The sequence below is a fragment of the Andrena cerasifolii genome, chromosome 12 (genome assembly GCF_050908995.1).
Source record: "Andrena cerasifolii isolate SP2316 chromosome 12, iyAndCera1_principal, whole genome shotgun sequence".
NCBI lineage: Eukaryota > Metazoa > Arthropoda > Insecta > Hymenoptera > Andrenidae > Andrena > Andrena cerasifolii.
In genome coordinates, this window is record NC_135129.1 from 8,674,586 (window position 1) to 8,694,785 (window position 20,200).

Consider the following 20,200-nt stretch of genomic DNA (forward strand, 5'->3'; position numbering starts at 1 on the left):
TACTACCAATCGCATAATGGATAGCCGGGGACATACGGGGGCCTTAGAGCATATAAACCTAGAGGAAGCATTCCGAAGAAACTGATAAAGCTTCAGCAGATTATTTCTTTGGATGTAACATTCCATTAAGTATTATTGAAACTGACCACTTTAGGAACTTTGTTCATAAATTGAATCCAACTTATAAAATTCCAACTCGAAAGACACTGTCAAATAATTTACTTAACGCAAAATTTCAAGATTACAAAAAAACTCAATAATCAGAGTGGAATCCAAAGATGCAGTTCTACTTTTAGATAGTTGGAAAAATTCATCATCCAACGATAAGTATGTTGCAATTCTGAATTTAATGAATACGATATGTCCATGCAGGTTATGGCATTACACAGTCCGCAACGGTTTTTTCGAACAATATGATTTTATACAGTAAAATACATGATCGTAATAAAGTTAAGCTATTTACTACGTCTTATTCTGCGCATAGAGAATTCACTTTTCTACGTTAGGTAAAACACGGACCCACCACTGCATTGGGGACACCCTCTCTCTTTCTAACATCAAAAGGCGCTAGAAAGAGAGAGGGCGTCCCCAATGTACATCTTTCTCTTTCTACCGCTGTCTACATTTTCGCCCACTGCATGCTTCCTCCATGTTTATATGCTCTAAGGCGGGGACAGCTGCCTGTCGACGTTAGCGAGAGCAAACAGTGCGATGCAACAAATCTCAGTGAATCGTATAGGCAGATTTGATAGGTAAACGTTGGCAGTAACGTTCGTTCGCGTTAGCTCGCGTTAGAGAGAAGCGGAGAGAGGTGGAGGGCTGAGGACAGAGGCTCGAGTTGGCAGTTGGCAGGTAGCCGAAGCGATTGGACTACTTGGCAAGCACGGTGGTGTGAGGTGGTAGGTAGAGAAGTTGGTGTCCGGAACGCGGCGGAAAGGTAAGGTTGTTCGATCGGTACTAAAGGAACACAGTTGCTCTCGCCAGTCGGTCGAGAGCCTAAGCTCCGAGAGGCACCGAGAGGGATCGGATAGGAAGATCAGAGGATAGAGAGGGAGAGTAACGGACGTTTTCAGTGTGTGGAGGTGGAGAGAAAGAAGGTGCCGAGCTACCGAGGCGTGTGTGTTAGAGGTTAGAGGGAGTCGCGGAGTCGGTGGAACAGTTGCACCACACAGTACGCCAAAGAGAGCTATCGCAGAAAAATGTTTCACGTACGGAAACTGACCAGATCGTCGATCGCGTTGAAACAAGTACCATGTAATAATGACATTGTCCACAATACGTTGATACGTATTGTGCCGGCATTTCAAGCACGCGGTTACGCCGATCATCAGATACCCGACCGACTCAAGGAGATACCCTCAGAAGCGAACCCGAAGTTCTTCGACATGGTCGAATACTTCTTTCATCGTGCTTGTCAGATCGTCGAAGACAAACTGGTCGAGGATATCGGCAAACTTTCTAGGATCAGCGTGGAAGAGAGGAAGAAGAAGGTGAAGGGTATCCTGATGCTCATGGAACCATGTGACCACATCCTCGAGACCACTTTCCCCCTGAGGCGCGACTCGGGCGACTATGAGATGATCACTGGCTATCGCGCGCAGCATTCCACCCATAGAACACCCTGCAAAGGAGGTAAAGTTCTAAAATTCATCGCCTGCGCTCGCAATAATACATTTCCCCTCGAACATCCGCAGGATTCTTGCCGTGTCGAATATCGATTAGTTCTTTTCGACCGCTACTCGGATACTGCAACCGATAATGATTTCTATATCGACTATCGTGCGTTTACACTCGTTTCTCATGACATTGATAACGGTTAAACGCACGTAACACAGCTATCGTTTATACCTTCTTTTACAGAGCAAGTTTCAAGTAATTCTTTCTTTCCGCCTCGGTTACCTGTGACTGCTTCAATTCGATATCGATAACGCATAAATTACGTCATCGACGACGACGCGAAACATTCGCGAAATTTTTTAAAGTAAATTCGTCCCAGCCACGCGTGCGTCCGTTTTTCTGCAAAACTTCTGAATTTACCGTAATCGGTCCTTTACGTTTAAATAATATGATTAGACTCGTGACACTTACGGCAATTTTAAGGCTTCGTACGTTACAACATGCGGTTTTAACCTCGATTCTGCGAGACCAGATTATCGACAGTGTATACGTATTACGTAGGGACACGTACCGAACGTGTTTAAAGATAATATACGACTCTCTGCCTCTAGTTAAATAAACTTAGCATAACGCAAGTGTCGAAAACAAAAGTCCTCTAGGATGCCGGCTGTTCTTGCTTCTATCGCACGATCGTTCGAGCAAAAAACTGAACGGGGTGTAACTACTTAGAAGCAATTATTGATGTTGTGTTTTTTAACGACCTACAGCTAGATGGTCGGGTATGATAAACAGCATACGTGTATGTTTAGTCTGCGTTTGGAAACTTCGTTACTCACGCAGATTATGTTACACCGATTAATTCTCTCGTGCGCCCGCGAATATAAATGCACGTTGCAATTAACACATCTCCCGGTCTACTCTCGTTATATCCGCCCATTCCAACCGTACAACGTCAACTTGGACGCGATATTTCGGTATCTTCGAAAGCAATAAAGGTATTTAGGTGTACCCTTTCGGATGATTCACTCCGTGTATGTATCGCCGTCTCCTTGATATAAATTTGTATGAGCTCGTCCTTAGCAATCACGTGTGAAGCAGAATCGGCGAGTGTTTCACCACGAGCCAAGTAAACAAATTACCTTGGCCGCTGTCGACTATCGTTCCTCGACGCAGCATTATAATTACCTCGTCCACTCTGTGCTACCCTAAAGCTGTTAACAAACATTTGTCTATTGATAGTGCTTGCGACAGTCCATCGGAACGGATTTCTGTTTCAATTAAGATTTCAAATCAGTCGCGCGAGGCAGATGCTTTGCAGCGTGTCTCGTGAATTAAAGGAACGCTCGGCTGGCGCGCCCATTGCGTAACTCGCCTCAGGAATAATGAAAATTTATAAAGCATTCGTCGAAGATACACGCTCGGCGATCAGTCGGAGATCTTTTTGCTCTATAGTTAGAATAAGGCGATGCAAAGTTGCACGACGATGCCAAGCTGTCTACCTTTTCCCCCCTTCCCTGCCAAACATTAGCTAACCATCTGATTCGCGATTTAAATCCAAGAGAGTTTGGCAGTTGCAACTATCGTGCCAATGTCATGATTCATAAGGTCAATGCTCTTGGCGAGCCTCAAACTTTTCTTATCTTTACCAGAAACCCGTGTAGATCCGCTGTTCTCGCTGAATTCGTACTTATGTAACAGTTTACTCATTACTGTAAAACTAATATTCGCGAGTTCGTATTTTCCGAAGAAAAATACTAAATGGAATGAAGATTTATAATTTGGTACCACTGTAAAGAATGTATGTTTTGTGCGGATTTTATTTTTTCTTTCATTTGGTTTTGTACGCAGTCTATTTTATTGTGTTATATTTCTGCAGATTCATAAATATTAAATGAACTCAAAGATTGTACGGATTTTAGTTAATTTAATTTCCTTATTTATTTATTTGGTTTTGCATAGATACAGTATATTTTATTTTGTTATATTTTTGTAATTCCACGAATATTAAGGAAACTGAATACTTTTAAAATAAGTACAAAAATTGATCTACCATTTTAATTATATATTTTTTTGTGAAAATTCAAAACCCGTTTTTTTCAAAAGCCTGTTTTTGCGTAGACCCTAATTTTTACGTCCTTAAAAACCATACTTGGAATTCTGCGAATGGCCCAGCACGCGTTCCAGATGTTATTTAAAAGAATGATTAAAGGAGCCATTCTGGGACAGAAGAACTAGACGGTCCACAGTTGTATAACTATTTCGGAGCGATAACTTTTGCGCAATATTGACTACTTTCGTCAGCAGTCAATTTACGACGTGTTGCCACTCAGGATGGGCGTTTTCGAATAAAAATAGATCCGCTCGTGTGTGCGCGGTACAGAGAATCTCTGTTAACGTGCAATATTATCGCCTAAAGATCGAAGCGTCCATTGCGTAATTTCTTGAAGGAAGCTGGAAGATTATTTTACACCGTGCAAGTCCCCCGCGAATTACATTCTACTGTTTCTAAATTGCTACCATTTACACGATCGTCCAGCGAATTTTTACCGCTAATGTCTCTGCGCTTTCCTGGTGCCGCTTAAAGCTTCCCCGCCGATGCTTATAAGACCGTGCGATTAAATGATAGTAAAGTAATCCTTTCCGTTAGCCTTATCTATTACTTTATATCCAGCAGGTTTTAACCGACGACTCTAAAGGTTCTTGAGAAAAAAAAGAAATATCGCCTCGCGCGTGTACACCCTACTGTCCGAGTTTATATTTAGCGTTGTTGCAGCATGTAGCGAGCCAAGAGATTCTATCAGAAATATTGCAGCGTGTTTGCTCCTCTTCTTTTTAGGTATTCGTTTCTCGATGGACGTATCGCGGGACGAGGTGAAGGCTTTGTCGGCGCTAATGACTTTCAAGTGTGCCTGCGTGGACGTTCCATTCGGTGGGGCTAAGGCCGGCGTCAAGATTAATCCGAAATTGTACTCCGAACACGAGCTGGAGAAAATCACCAGGAGGTTCACGTTGGAGCTTGCGAAGAAAGGCTTCATCGGTAGGATTCTACCACCGTCGTTCCTTCTTTTCGAGCGCTAAGCTTCTCTGTAAAAAATTTATTGCTCGAGTTATCATTCCGACGAAATCCATTTGTTTTGACTAAATTTCTCGGCGAATTTGTCTTACGATAACACGCTATCTCTGAATTCAACCGGAGCGCAGCTGCTCCTAGCTAATTCAATCATCGGAATTCGCGTGACTGGATACACCGTTGCATCTTCCAGGCGAATGCGATACAATTAAAGAATCACAGACGCGAACGGGAATCTCTTTGTACCGGAGTAGTTGCCAATTGCTTGAACTTGTAGGGCCCGGAGTCGACGTGCCTGCCCCGGACATGGGAACCGGTGTGCGTGAGATGTCCTGGATCGCCGACACGTACGCGAAGACCATAGGCCACTTGGACATCAATGCCCATGCCTGCGTGACGGGAAAGCCTATCAATCAAGGTGGAATTCACGGGCGCATATCCGCGACAGGCCGAGGTGTGTTCCACGGCCTGGAGAACTTTATCAACGAAGCTAACTACATGAGTATGATCGGTGAGTCACAGTCGAGTACCGTTCCTTCCACTTGCTCGCGCCGAGGGCCACGAATCTACGGGCTCGATGGATTGCAGGCACTACGCCCGGCTGGGGAGGGAAGACGTTCATCGTGCAAGGTTTCGGTAACGTTGGCTTGCACTCGATGCGTTACTTGCATCGCGCCGGTGCCGCTTGCATAGGAGTAATTGAACACGACGGTGCTATCTACAATCCGGAAGGTATCGATCCCAAGGTAAAGTGACGACCTTGAACCGGCGACGAAAAATTATGCCGACCACGTAGCGTTGTTAATCGGATTGCTCCTTCCTCTAGCAACTGGAAGACTACCGTATAGAGAACGGCACTATCGTGGGCTTCTCTGGTGCCGAGCCGTACCAGGGTGAGAATCTCATGTACGAGCCTTGTGATATATTTATTCCTGCCGCTGTTGAGAAAGTTATTACTACGGAAAATGCTCCTCGCATTCAGGTAAAGATCGTGCCAACGCTCTGTATAAATTTTACCTGGTTTTACTCAACGATACCGTGTCGTTTAGGCTAAAATCATAGCCGAAGCTGCCAACGGACCAACCACCCCAGCTGCCGATAAGATTCTAATTGACAGGAATATCCTCGTCATACCGGACCTGTACATCAACGCCGGTGGTGTTACAGTGTCCTTCTTCGAGTGGTTGAAGAATCTGAATCACGTGTCCTACGGTCGTCTTACTTTCAAATACGAAAGAGAGTCCAACCATCACCTGCTGGGTACGTTAATAAATAGCCAGCGTGGCAGTTATTCGTGAAATCTAGGCTGACCTTATGAACCCGTTGAATCGCTCTTCGTAGAATCTGTACAGGAGTCGCTGGAACGTAGGTTCGGCCGTGTCGGGGGCCGGATTCCCGTCACACCATCCGAGGCTTTCCAGAAACGTATCTCTGGTGCCTCCGAGAAAGACATCGTCCACTCTGGTTTGGATTATACCATGGAGAGATCTGCTAGGGTATCTGTCTTTCTTATTCCTCGCTGCTGGCGAATAACTCGCCGTATTCCAATGAATTTCACGTCCGATTTCGTTCCAGGCTATCATGAAAACTGCGATGAAATTCAACCTCGGCTTGGACTTGAGGACAGCGGCTTACGCCAATTCGATCGAGAAGATATTCACCACTTACTCCGAAGCGGGTCTCGCATTTTAAGTACGAAAGTAAATCGCATAAATTGAGGTCAGTAACGAGACGATCGCAAGAAAGTATGAGTCAGTATTTTAAAGACTATTCGCGATCTCTGCCGAAGCTGGTCGCTGTCCAGTCACAGCGACGAAGGGCCGAGGCTAGCAGAGGAAATATACCGTTGTACATCGTCGCGTGATACGTTCCGCGGATGCATCGTAATAGTTTGCCTAATAAATTTCTACGCTCGCGCGTACGCCGCGTGTGGTACTTCCGCGCGGGACACGGGGAAGTGTCCGAATCGCGTATTGCCGCGCGAAGTGGCGTCTAGAACAAAAGTATTTCACTCCCGATCCGCAAATCCACCGGACGATATCAGTCGGTGCAACGTCGGCGCATTTTTATATCTCCCTTTCGATAATTATTTATGAGAAACGAGTCGCAGAAATGCCATTTGTAATGGGACATTTCTGCTAAATCGAAAAGCGCGGATGTATCGTACGGTAATATTGTTATACATTTCAAGAGTATGTCAATAAACTTGCACTCTTCATCAGCTTTATCCCCATTATTCATTGACCCTTGTAATTTGTAAGTCAGCCTCGATTGCCAATTTCAGTAACTACACAAAGTATAACAGCAACGCAGAGCTACAACCGACTTATCGAGGATGTTTTAATTCTCACGTTTAATACAAATGTCCTTGGGGTGTAATAAAGAGTGCACGTGCACTTGTGGCTACAGCTTACGCGCAACGCGAGCTCCGTTAATTTCTATTACATTTTACTCTTTCTGTTCAAAACGACCACGTAAAATTTCATTAAACTTTATTAAATTCTGCGACGTGTACTAAATTTAGCAGAAACGACGGAATATTTCTGTCGCCGTTACGCAACGTCCGAGGCTCGCTCGAAATTTTCAATGGCAACTGTAGGTTTTGTTCGATATCGAGCCCTGAAAAGTGAATTTGCTCGGAGCAAGCGCCCCGCGAAGAATGTAGGACTCGGGGTAAATGAAATGTTCTCTTCTGGTATAGAAAAAAAAGTAATTTAGCGTAATTTTGCATCTCTGTGCGGTCCGCGGGTTCGGAATTTTCTGTGAAACCTTCTGAATGGCACTTCTGCGAAGTAGAAAGCAAAGCGGTGCTGACCAGCGCGTATGACGCCGCAACGATTGGCTGACCACACGTTTCCCTGTACTACTAGTTAGGGCGGCGGCCGTCGTCGTATAAAGCGCCAAGGCATCGCAACGCTCCCTTTATTCGTCTTGTTAGTTGTTTCGACGGTACACAACAATCAACACAAGGTGACTACCCGCTCCTCTTTCTTCCAATTTCATTTCTCGACACTCAGAGGCGTGCAACGAATTTCAAACGAGATGCCGCGTTACAAAGTCTAGCCGCACCCGCTCGTCACGTTTCCTCTCGCACCCCAGCCTCTGCAACACCTCTGGCCCGCGTATCAGAGACTCGGTAAACACGCAATTGTTCACCGAGTCAGGCTTGCCTATAATCTGTAAACGCGTACAAAGTGATAATCGCGTCGCGAGTGTGGCCCGCGTGCATGCTACTGGAATAGAGATTTTCAAAATCGCTGGGCACTGGCTTCCAGAGAATGATATCCGTGAATGAAACGATCGGCCGTGCCGCACCGCAGCTTCGAGTTCTCACGCGAATTTTCGACTCTGTCCACCGTTGTACCATACCGCGCCTCTTTCCTTTTCCGTTTAGGTGGCGAGATTCGAATCCCGTGTGAATCCGGTTGACATGTCTATCCCGATGGCATCCCTCAGCAATGGAAACGGATCAACGATACAGATCAACACGCGACCGGATGATATACAAAATCGCATCATCGGCGGTGAGTGATCCAGAATTTCTCGCCCTTATACACGTCGCTAGGCTGTTCAGGCTTACGTGTACGTATTCCATTAAATTCGGCGGGATCGAAGTATCTGTAACGCGAATCGTGTCGGGCATTAAATATTACTTAAGTGTAAAGAAGGTCAAATTTCCTATTACGTGCCGTGAGTAGTAATGCACCGTGTTTGCGAGTACGTTAAAGGTCGTCGATAATTCTACGAAAACTCCGGTTTTCCCACGCTTTCCGTCACGTGTGCGGGTACTTCTGTCAGGTAAACATGTCGCGACGTTTAACCGCAGTCGGAAGAAACCGAATGCATTAGTCACGTTAATTGGAACGGACGTGGCGATGTTGCGAGGGCGAGACGAGAATTCACCCTGCCCTCCCCTGCGAGTAGAAACAGTCGACGATTAGTCAGACAAGTCCCAGCGAAACTGAACGTCCTACTCTTTCCGAGCATTCGAAAAATTGTACGATACTTCGCCTCGCATAGGTGAACTTGAGTTGTTTAGCATTCACCTTGTGTATGGATTGTGACGGTTGACTATAAACGCAACCGTAGCGCGTTTATTCTCGACGATAAATCGATAAAAATATCTCTAGAAAATCAAATATACCTACGACGGCGACCTGAATCGCGGGTGAATAACTGGAGCGCGGGTTGTGGGGTGCAAAGCTGAATCGCAGTAACAGACATGTCTAGAATTTTGGATCCGAAAAGAAGAATATAAGCTACACCTTCGTCGCGGTTCTATGCACATAGTCACGCCGCCTGTAAACAGCGAAGCTTATTTAATATTTACGAAGTTACCCTAGATTTTCAATATTTCATACCTGTCCTCGCAGCCGTACATCAGCGGGGCGAATAGACGATTACTACGCACGGATACGACCACTTACGTGTTAGTGCATAAAACTAACAAGTGCCTATAGCCGCTGGCAAAGTACAATCTATGGAAAGAGACTGGCCGATGAATTTCGAGTCCTACCTACCAGCCTCGGCTAAACGTGCTACGTTGACCCAATAGGCTCTTGAAACTGGCGATAACTGCCTTCCACCCGAACTTGTTAGGCGAACGAGTAGCATCTAGAAATATCGTCCGTTTGACCCGACAGGCAAAATCGATAGTACAACGGTGAAAAGGGATCAAGGAAAAGGGACAACTAGGGGGTAACGAAGACAGACAGGTAGAAACCGAGGCAGAGAGGTGAATTGCTTGGTGAACGGGAGCAAAAGGGTGGATGCGCGCATTTCGCGCATGCCGCTGTGACCAAAGCGAGAGCCAAACGGAGAGAAAGTGAAAGAACAAAGGGGTGAGAGCGAGCGAACGAGAGCAGGAGAGATCGAGAGAGAGAGAGAGAGAGCTAGGGCTTTCCATGTGGGTGGTTAAACATAGACTGGGCAGGCAACTGTTCGTAGCGAACCGTGTGACGCGAATAACACGTCATTGCTCGGATTCCACCCTATCCTGCTTTCTTTCATTTGCATTCTGGGAATTTCGGGGTACTCGCGTGTGCTTCAATTGACGAATCCGAGCTCGGCGATCCCGATGACAGACGGTAAGCAGAAGCTACTGATTAGGAGCTACTACGAGAGATACGTACTAGAGATCCCTATTTCACGTGTATTTAAATACACGTGTACACGTGTATTAAACGTATCCGTACCTGAATCCGTGTATCTTTTAGTACACGGGTACCCGTGCACTATTTCACGTGTATTTAAATACACGTGAATTTAGATACACGTGTATTTATAAATACACGTATATTAACGTATCCGTATTTTGATTCGTCTGATCTTTAATATCTATAGATATCCCAGAACTCTGGGGGATTGCGAAATTCATAAAAGAATTAATGTATTTAAATATATTTACTAGAATAATATGCGGAAAGTATGGCTTTACAAATTTTCAGATTGTAACTGATAACACAATTATAAAATTAACAAGATTTATTTAATCGATTACCTATTTTGATAGAAAAAATTAAGGCATTACTGGTAATAAGCGAGCTTCTTTTTAGACGCAACGATAATCCTTAAAATTGAAAAACATCACTCGGTTTTATTACACTTATTGCTTAAGTGACCGCCATTGCCCATTCTCCCGTAGTTAATGCCCAATTCTGATCAAAATAAACAGATACGTTGATACACGTGTATTTAAATACACGCGAAATAGTGCACGGGTACCCGTGTATTAAAAGCTATACGGATCGAGGTACGGATATATGTAATACACGTGTACCCGTGTCTTTTTACTACACGTACCATACCGTGGTCTCTAATGCATACTATGAAGTTTCTTACGATGATCCCTGAAATTCCCGCCGCTCTGCGATCTTTCCCTCCGATGAGCTCTGTCAGGTTTCCTTCACGCACTCGCGGCTGGTTGCCGATTATAATTATTGAAAGGACGTCTTGGATGTGCTACTCGTCACGCAAATACTCCATTTAGAACGCGAAATACCATATCGTGTCTCGCGCAGCGTTTCATTATCACAGAGCTCCATTTCCATCTGTCCCGTCTACTGACTCGTAATTTCCCGTATGTGGCTTGTAAGCACAGTGTGTGCGTGTGTGTGTATCGATCTGTGCGTGAATAGGCCGAAGGTATTCGTGAAATCAATGGAGATACTCAGCATTACTATAAATACATTGCGATTACGATAATTCACGTTCCCCAGAGCCACGCAACAGATTGCTCCTCGCGGATCTAGTATATCGTAGGTGGTACCAAAATATCTGAATCGAAATAAACATGGTCACGCTACTAAAAAGTATTCCTATCGCCCGACAAAGACATTAATCTTTCATTCGATGAAAGGCAGCCAGATTAGAATGTTGCAGCGAGAAATAGTTGAAACGTTTTGTCGCGACAATATTTTCAAGAGCATCGAAGAGGGACACCTGGGTGCAAATAACGACGCGCAAACTATTCGCGCGGTTGGGCTAAGCGAGCCTCGATTATCTTCCATCCGAGTGGACACTTGTCCCTGTACTTGAAATTGAATGCAGGCGAAGATACCTAGCAGCTTTCATTGTTTAGACGGGGTTGATTAGACGGTCTAGGCGTGCTCTCCACTACCAGAGTGCCACTGGAAGTCAAATACTCGGCAAGCTATCTTGTAACGACCAGCGCTTCCTCTTTGCAAGACGAGTTAATGAAGAGTGTCCGAGGAAACAGAAACCGTTTCTTTGTGTAAAGAAACTTGCTCCAGTTTTTGCCATGTCCAGCTACAAAGTTTACGTAATATGGTTAGGAAAGATAGAATCAAGGCAAACAGTACAGGCGCGTCAATTCCCATGCTCACGCTGATAACACTAGTTTATAAAATAAAGAAAAAATTGTGCAGCAGATGCCACTATTTTTTTCTTGTGTAAAAAAGCCCGCTGATTAAGAGAATAAGGTATGAACATTTTTCTATGGATACGTTTTCGAGATATCGACAGGTGAACTTTTTACAGGTTTTTCAAAAGACAAAAAAGAGCCAGAACTATATCTAAAATACACACATTTTAACTAATATAATACTGGAAAAACAGTACAGTATGAATTAAAATTGAAATAACAGAATAAAATGGAAAAAAGAGAGAAAATGAAATTTTAGTGTTTGCACACAATTGTTTATCCATAGATTTTCTTCAGTAGCATCTTATTTTCTTCGTAAAAATGCGGACTCCACGTAAGGAACGAGAAACTGGGCCCATTTTGCGATTTCGAATCACCCGAACGACTGAACCGATTTGAAAATTTTTAGAGGTGGATTTGTTGGCGATTCAATGATCTTTAATTTTAGGTAATTTTTGACCACCTTTTTGACAGACAGGTAAAAAGTTCACCTGTCGATATCTCGAAAACGGATCCATAGAAAATTTTTTATACGTAATTAATTACAGAGTAGATACAAACAGGGGCCGTTTAATAACCGATGGTAAGACGAACTGATTTCTCTGATGTTTTAGTGGATGACAGCGTAGAGGCCGAGACCAAGAGCTGCAGAAATATTATGGTGGGATTGTCTTGGGTACTCGTGATCATAACAATGCCGTTCTCCCTGTTTGTCTGCTTTAAGGTAGGCTACGAACTCCTGGACTGACTACTTCCAGCACGAGACCTTCCCACCCAGCCCTTGGCAAACTCCCGGCCAATATCATTATTATTCTAAAACTTTATCCTTCCTCCCACGCACCACGAATCTAAAAATATCAATCATCCTTTTACCTGATACTATGTTTAGTCCTCGGGGTCGTTGCAAGCATCGCAGACCTCATTTTTATCCTCACTCAATCCCGCTTCAGCGGCTTAGAATTAGATGTCCGATCGTTCGCTGACCCACATCACTGCCACTCCCTGCAAAGCACATTAACCGATTAATTACTGGATACTGATACGTCGCTTTTAAATTGCCCACCGCTGCAGGTGGTGCAGGAATACGAACGAGCCGTGATATTTCGGCTAGGACGTCTACTTTCCGGTGGCGCTAAGGGACCTGGTAAAGCTCCTGACCTGTACATTCTCTGAAAACCTATTGCCAATACTCCTGATCGTACCTAGCATAGAATATTTTTCAGGTATCTTTTTCATCCTGCCCTGCGTGGACAATTACGCTCGCGTGGACTTGCGAACACGCACGTATGACGTCCCACCGCAAGAGGTAAATCGATACGGGACAAGTACCATAGCGCTCGTATGCATAACGGGGAATTAAGAGGGGGCTCTCTGTCCCCAGGTGTTGACGAAAGACAGCGTGACCGTGTCCGTCGACGCGGTGGTTTACTACCGCGTTAACAACGCGACCATCTCGATCGCGAACGTCGAGAATGCTCACCACAGCACCAGACTGCTGGCCCAGACCACCCTCCGGAACACCATGGGGACTAGGCCGCTCCACGAGATACTCAGCGAGCGCGAAACCATCTCCGGGAACATGCAGGTAACCGCTTCGACGAAAGTCACTTTACAATAGACCGATAACACGGGCCTCAATTACATGAAATGTAACACCAGGTGTCTTTGGACGAAGCCACCGACACGTGGGGAATTAAAGTTGAACGGGTCGAAATGTAAGTACACGTGGTAAGTATAAGCCTTCTCCCGCTCATCCGTTCTTTCACATTTCTTTCACAGCAAAGACGTGAGACTACCAGTTCAGTTACAGAGAGCCATGGCTGCGGAGGCTGAGGCAGCTCGCGAGGCTCGCGCAAAGGTTCGTTATTCGAACTCGCTTTAGACCATTCCTTCTGACGATAATTGGAGAAAGTATTTGCTCTCTTATTCGTTCGCTATCATCTTCCACAGGTGATCGCAGCTGAAGGTGAACAAAAAGCCAGCCGTGCGCTGAGAGAGGCCTCGGAGGTGATAGGCGATTCTCCTGCAGCGTTGCAGCTTCGCTATTTACAAGTACGATCCAGTCTAGCGTATCAGATATATGTATTCCAATCAGACGTTTGCGCGTCGATGTTCACCCTCTCGTTCTTTCGCTCGCAGACTCTGAATACCATCTCAGCCGAGAAGAATTCGACGATCGTGTTCCCATTACCTATCGACCTGCTGACTTACTTCATGAAAGCGCATGAAGCGAAGGACTCCTAATCGCTGCACGGCCTGTCGCTCCGAAGTACTTCGTAAATCACCGTCTCGCCCGAGACTTTATGCCCAAGGAAACTGAATCCCTAATTTCGTCCCAGCGAGGTCAGGATCCTAACACGCATATTACGGAGTTGCCAATATTTAACCAATTAAACTCTCGATCGCGCGCTGCATTCTGCATACACAGGCTATAAAATTCAGCGACTTTCCCAGAAGCTGGTCTACGAAACGTCACGCGAGCAATTCGGCGTTACGACACGCAGAGCCTAAAAGCTGACTTTGCGACTGACTTTCTGGAGAATATACAAAAGCTCGATCGATACTTGAACACAGTACAATCTTTTAGGGACTTCTTTCTATACAGTATTATATTCGTCGACGAGTCGCGAACTCAGCGAAACGTTTTTCTAACTGACCATCGTGAACGCGTGAAAATATCGCGGAACTACGTTTACACAGAATTTGATTGATAATGCCAAGTACTTTTGCACTATCATCGCACGTTAGTTGACTATCGACCAATTTTGTAACACCATATACTTTTTAAAACTTTCACTAGTATTTTTTTATAAATTGTTTACTTATTTTACGTACGGGTGTGCGGCGTTTAGTATACAACAATCTAGAGTCGTAGAAAGAATGAACAGGCTACGGTGATCAACAGCTCGGTGTAATTGCGTAAAACGTCTAGAAGAGCATTAGATACTCACTGCAGCACTCGGCCATGTTGCACGTTCTAATGAGTGGATCATCATAAATAATTTACAAAATTGCACAACTTTTCTACGCATTAAAGATAAAGTATACACTGTACATACGAGACCGTTCACGGTAAAATATAAAATACGCACTGGAACTAAATATTCCTCGAGGTTCGATGCGTGAATCGAAGAACTGAAAATGGATGTATATCGAAGGTTGTCGAAATTTACATACTTGCTTACGCATCGAAGAAATAACGTCGTGACATGAAAAGAAATGAGGCAGATCTAGAAACGGGGGCTAGGCGGGAGAAGTGCAATCGATAATGTTATTATGTGGCTGTATACTTTAGATGTATGTATATCGATAACTAGTTTTCTTTCGTGCGCTATAACTTAAGAATGTATATGCGCGCGTTTGTCCTGCGATACAGTACGTACGTGTGAACAGAGCTCAAATGTAGTCAGACGGCGGTAATGGTTCGTTTAATCGTCGATACAGAAGTAATCGTGAAATCGATTAATACAGATGCGCAGCGAGGGTGGTTCGCGTGTTTCGAAAAATCGGCCTGCAACGAGATTTGGTCTAACATCGACAACTCCTTCTCTTGCACGAGTGGGGCGTTTCGTTAAACTGAACGATGCTTATCGCTAATAATTTGGCGGCGAATTATGACCGAAGAAAAACGAGACATGTTATTTTCCTTCGTTGGAAGAGTTTCGAGTACTGCGAAACTATTAGCTGAGATAAGCTTCGTGGCGTTTCATACAAACGAAATGAAAGTAATCTCGAGATGTTGAAATGTATTCACTTCCACCTATACACATAATCGGCTATTTCTTTGTTAATGTAAATGTGGAGTGCGTCTTAAAATTTAATCGTAAAATCGGAAGTTTGCGCGTCGAGCGTAATTAATGTCATCTTTCTCTTTTCATGACGTGCCCATTTAACTGAAATACTGCATCCTTTATGGGCAAGAACTAGACCTACCTCTGTATTAAGTACATGATTCTATTTCTACTTGTGATACTATGTTACGTTAATATAAGATACAAATGCGTTTGTCAAGCTACGTTAACCATGTTCTCTCTATTAGCGACATTAATGCCCCTATTTCGAACGACAACGCTTCGCGTTATCGCGGCCGAGAGTCTGCTTCGAACTTGGTCACATGTTTCCCGCGCAAAAGGTTCGACGACCGATAACGAGAAGCGAACTAAACTTTCTCACCGTTAACACCGACATGTCAATCCTCTTATCGATTTAAACGTGTGCGAATAAATGTTCAGATTGTAAATCGTTTGCTTTCCCTTTCCTTTAGCTAACTCTTGCGATATTTAAAAAAAAAATACAATTCACCTCAACTTCGTGGTACAAGGTTGCTGGACATAATTCAAACAGAAACCGCGGTTCCCAACGTCGTTCGGCGCTTCGGTGCTGTCCGTGTGAAAAATTAGTCGGAACGGCTTCACTGTACCTATTAAAAAACAGTTACACGTTACTCGCGCGGTAAATTGTTTTGGCGCGAAACTCTGCGCTCCTAACCTCGTTACAACGTAACCGCGATATCGCTCTAATGTAAAGTGACCAGACGTCCCGCATTATACTTTTTTTGTTGTGAAAAAAAATATTTTTAATTTCGTTTCAATGTATCATCTTATAATCACAAGTAAACGCTTTAATAAACTACGGAAAAGATCTCCTCACGCATCTGTTAACCCTTTTTTTTTTGCTTGCTTGCTTGCTTGTCCCGCATTGGAACAGAAAGTATCTGGTCACTTTACTCTAATGGGATCGTATTCTGAATTTATAACACTCGTGGTGAAAGGCAGTGGAAAGGTGAAGAGATACTTACTGACAACGGACGACGCGTTCAAATTTTGATTCTCAGCGTTGAACGTGCCACCGCATATCCGATCGACACACGTCATCATGGCGGTCGGTAATCTGCCCAGATTCGATGCGCAAGGGATCGTTAACCAGTCGGTTTGGCAGGCAGCTGCAGTCATCGACGCGATCTGTGTCCCCTGCGTGTTACCCGTTAAGGTGAACGCATTGCTGCGCATCATTTGCGCTGCTGGAGCTGCGTTGGTCGGAAGAACTGGTTGACCTGTTCGTTGAACGTCGACAACCGTTAGAAATCATTAACGAACCGCGTACTAAATTTATAGAAGCTGCTTCGGAACTATGTACAACGACGCCCTGTTTCGTCAACGTGCCGCTTTCCTTACCATCAACTGGACATGCCGTATACTGAATACCACAGAAATTCCTTTCCATCCTGATGCAAATACTGTAATCCTGATTCGACAATTGCAATCCGGTGGTGGGGTCGTAATTGAACGATTTCATCTGACCGGATATACCGGTGAAATATTGCAAACACCCTTCCTCGGCTCTGTACACGGTATTGCAGCGGATTTGGGATACACGAACCTTCCACGATCGAGGGAAAGAACTTCCACTCGTGACGAACGTTAACGTGATCGGGTTCGTTTGCCCCAGACCGGCGTCAATGTATACTGAATATTAGAAAAGTAATCTTTACGATGAGCACCGTAATCCGTAAGCTTGCACTAATAAAGTCAGCACGTACTATGATTGCCAGTATTAGATCCGCATATAGTGGGCACCGGATTCCCTCCAGAAACGATAAATTGATCGTAGATACATTGGTGATTAGTCACCTCTGGCCCTCTTATGTTAAACTGCATGAAATCCAGTCTAGAAGGTGGGGTTTCAATTTTCAATGACCCTGTCGGATAAAGGCACGCCGCAGACGAAGCAACAACTCACCGAAATTGACACACGGCTGGATGTGATTTAACGATCGTTAACTGGCAAGATTCCGTGCCATCGAAACTCGATGGATAATTCGGATTAACGAAATAGGTATTATTGTTGCCAGTCGTCTCGCCGCAAGTCACAGTTACTAACACAACGGAACATTCTTTTAATAGTCTACCTCTCATGTTTCTAAGGCTACCTTTTCTACTATCGCTACGGCACTACGACTGTCCTACCACTAGGAAGAAAGGTTAAGTAACCAATTTACCGATGCAACAAACTCCATAACCGTTCGCACAAATCCCGCTAGATACACCTCCGCGTTGCGAGCACTCGGACGCTGGCAGGCAAGTGCCATTCTCGCCACTCAGTCCGGCGCAAATATTATTGTCGAACTTCACTAAGGTGAACAACGGGAAGACTGCGTGCAACAAACGCGAGGAATTATTCTAGGAGATAAAGAATGGTTGATAACAAAAAAAAGCTGTTCTATACATTACGTCGCTTTCCCCTGCCGGCGTAGCTTGGGCCACTATTCTGGGAATTGGTCGGCGATGAATGCGCTTCTGCACTCTTCGGCGAATTTCCTGGTAACGATCGATTACCGTTTGTTTGCCAGAAATGCGTGAATCTTTTCAAAGTGTCCCACGCGTCAACGTCCGCCCACGTCGCAACGAGACAGAATAAAAATACAAAGCTATAGCTACGCATTGTAATACGAGAATGTGTATGTACTGTGTAGAGATCGTGCAGCGCCGCAACAATGTCACTCCGGGCGCGATTCAATCTAACCACTACAACTCGAGACACCACTCTCACGGCGGTCAAACCACGTCTGACAAAAGACGAGCGACCCGAAGTATAATATATGCACCTGAGAATGTATTTACACGGTCTGCATATCACGCGGTAAATTCGTTAGATCGCTCCGCGATCGTTTTTCCTCCAGTCGAGGGTTCGGTTTGTAAACAGACCAAGGGAAAGCGAAGAGATTTTTATTGGGAGCAAATTCGTAATACTCGACCATTGTGCTCACCCTTCGTGACAAGATAACGGGTTTACTTTCACAGCTGTAATTAAACAAATCTCAACGATCTCGTATGCAACCGCAGCGAACAATGCGCTCGAGGGGCTCTCTATGTCTCCTCGCGTCTTGGTTTCGTACGACAAACGTGTCGAGGATTTTACGAAACGTTTCGAGTAAATGGTGTGTCTTAATGAATCTGCAAGGTGCTTCGGGTAATACGCGAGAAAGCGAACTTTCTACGCATTTGTCACCACGGTCTGTACGTTCCGAGATGCGCACGGCAGACGGGGCAGAAGTGTTCGATATTTTTGCACGAGTTCACGCAGTACGGTATCATGCAGCACGGCCAGCATCTGTAAACGAGATGATGTTGCTTTATGTGCCTTAACGTCTTCGAAGGCGGTAGATACTTTCTGTACCCGCATAAAAACAGCGCGAAAGCAGCGACGTGGGTAATTATAGATTGTCGAACCTCTATAGTGGTAACGATAGTCATGGTGCATCGCGGGCATATCGTGGTTGTAGGTCTTGGCGACCACGATCCATTCGTGCTTGCTACAAAGAAAGCCATTATCAGTCCCAAACGTTTACCTTGCCGTACGTAGAACAGATATCTTATTACGTGCAACCGAGAACAGATGATCCGTGGAATAAGACGCGAGGCCTATTCCAAGAGCTTGAGCGTAACTGGGCGGCGGTATCGGGGCTACGAAAGACGATTCATTCGTTGACCGGAAAGGCCTCCAATGGCGCATTATCGTTGCACGATTGGCATGTATCGCAGAATAAGTAGGCGGTGCGTCTCTCATGTAAGGACGCGTGTCTGACTATCGCGTGAATCAGTTACGTATCTTTAAAATTCGCGACGCCGTACAGGTATGCGATTAAATTATACGGGAATCAATACTTCGTCGTGGATCGCAGACATGCACCGCAAGCAATTACTTAAGCTCCATCGTCGACGATTCATTCTACTCACGGGCGAATTGTCTGTCATTCGTTCCGCGGTAGGTGATGCCACGTCTAACGTGTGGGAACGTTCGTACCCATTTCGGACGGACAAATGCAGAGCTCGATTACCTGAGACGAGATACACGGTTCAGATGATAAAAGTGTTCCTTAAAGTAGACTCCGTAAACGGTAAAGAAGAGCGTTGATAGCATATACCGCTTGCGCCGATAGCGTTTATCAATATGCTACGGGAGTCGGACGAAGAGCTTCCATAATCGGTGGCTAAGGTGAAAATCTCGTTCCTCCGTTCGGATTTGGTGGAGGAGAAGGAAGTTGAAATTTGCAAGGTGTCTCGTGAAGTTTCGGGGATCGAATGTATCGCCAATGGATGCGGCGGTGTTGCTTGTGTCCTGGCTTCTCGACTAACCGTGATGGACACCTTGGACAACATTAAATGTACACGTACTTAAATATTCATCCAAGGACCAACATTTACAAAGTACCTGGCTTCGAACACGTGTGCCCGAAAGGGACTTGGCATTCTCGCGGGCTTCATTTCCTTCGCTAATTGATAATTGATTAAAATGCGTCGGAGATGTGGTATTGTCGTTAAATCGGTTATCCGACAGCGGTGCCGATAGAGTAAGCCTAATTAACGTTAGAGGGGTCTGCGTCGCAATCGTTGAAACCTCTTTCGGCTCCCCTAAGCTGCCACGAGTCTTTGGTAACAGTGAAAATTCATGCGAAGAATTCTCTGAAAACCAATTGGTGTGGCAGAATATATTCTTTAAGACTTCGTCGATTTTAAAGCTAGCCAATAAATATACCTAATGTAGTAGAGATAACATCTTCGTGCAGTTCTAAATTCTCTAGCGCCTGTGCGTCGTGGCTAGAGGATTCTTTTGCTGCACCTTCGTTCGAA

General features: G+C 44.9%; 3 protein-coding genes across 4 annotated transcripts; 2 read left to right on the forward strand and 1 right to left on the reverse strand.

The window, feature by feature from the left end:
* The first annotated feature begins 811 nt into the window (after positions 1–811).
* On the forward strand, positions 812–6,908 carry Gdh (glutamate dehydrogenase, mitochondrial). The gene is made up of 8 exons (XM_076824142.1): positions 812–1,632; positions 4,454–4,654; positions 4,965–5,198; positions 5,276–5,433; positions 5,514–5,669; positions 5,737–5,947; positions 6,029–6,183; positions 6,263–6,908. The coding sequence occupies exons 1-8, from the start codon at positions 1,200–1,202 to the stop codon at positions 6,377–6,379; spliced, it is 1,665 nt and encodes a 554-aa protein (XP_076680257.1). The 5' UTR covers positions 812–1,199; the 3' UTR covers positions 6,380–6,908.
* A 1,182-nt stretch (positions 6,909–8,090) lies between these two features.
* Positions 8,091–15,810, forward strand: LOC143375237 (band 7 protein AGAP004871). 2 transcript variants are annotated; one of them, XR_013086846.1, is made up of 10 exons: positions 8,091–8,211; positions 12,185–12,294; positions 12,642–12,714; positions 12,794–12,876; positions 12,952–13,155; positions 13,230–13,285; positions 13,350–13,428; positions 13,521–13,622; positions 13,710–15,551; positions 15,583–15,810. XR_013086846.1 is itself a non-coding variant. In XM_076824162.1 (9 exons), exons 1-9 carry the CDS (start codon positions 8,118–8,120, stop codon positions 13,812–13,814), a joined length of 906 nt encoding a protein of 301 aa, XP_076680277.1. In that variant the 5' UTR covers positions 8,091–8,117; the 3' UTR covers positions 13,815–15,810. The 2 variants fall into 2 exon arrangements, 1 of the variants encoding a protein (XP_076680277.1); XM_076824162.1 differs by having other exon boundaries at positions 13,710–15,810.
* Positions 12,327–18,448, reverse strand: LOC143375233 (uncharacterized). Its single transcript, XM_076824148.1, has 8 exons — positions 17,801–18,448; positions 17,569–17,721; positions 17,310–17,445; positions 17,110–17,237; positions 16,745–17,035; positions 16,369–16,623; positions 15,873–15,990; positions 12,327–12,572 (listed from the first exon to the last, which is right to left on the reverse strand). Exons 1-8 carry the CDS (start codon positions 18,009–18,011, stop codon positions 12,560–12,562), a joined length of 1,305 nt encoding a protein of 434 aa, XP_076680263.1. The 5' UTR covers positions 18,012–18,448; the 3' UTR covers positions 12,327–12,559.
* Positions 18,449–20,200: the final 1,752 nt, after the last annotated feature.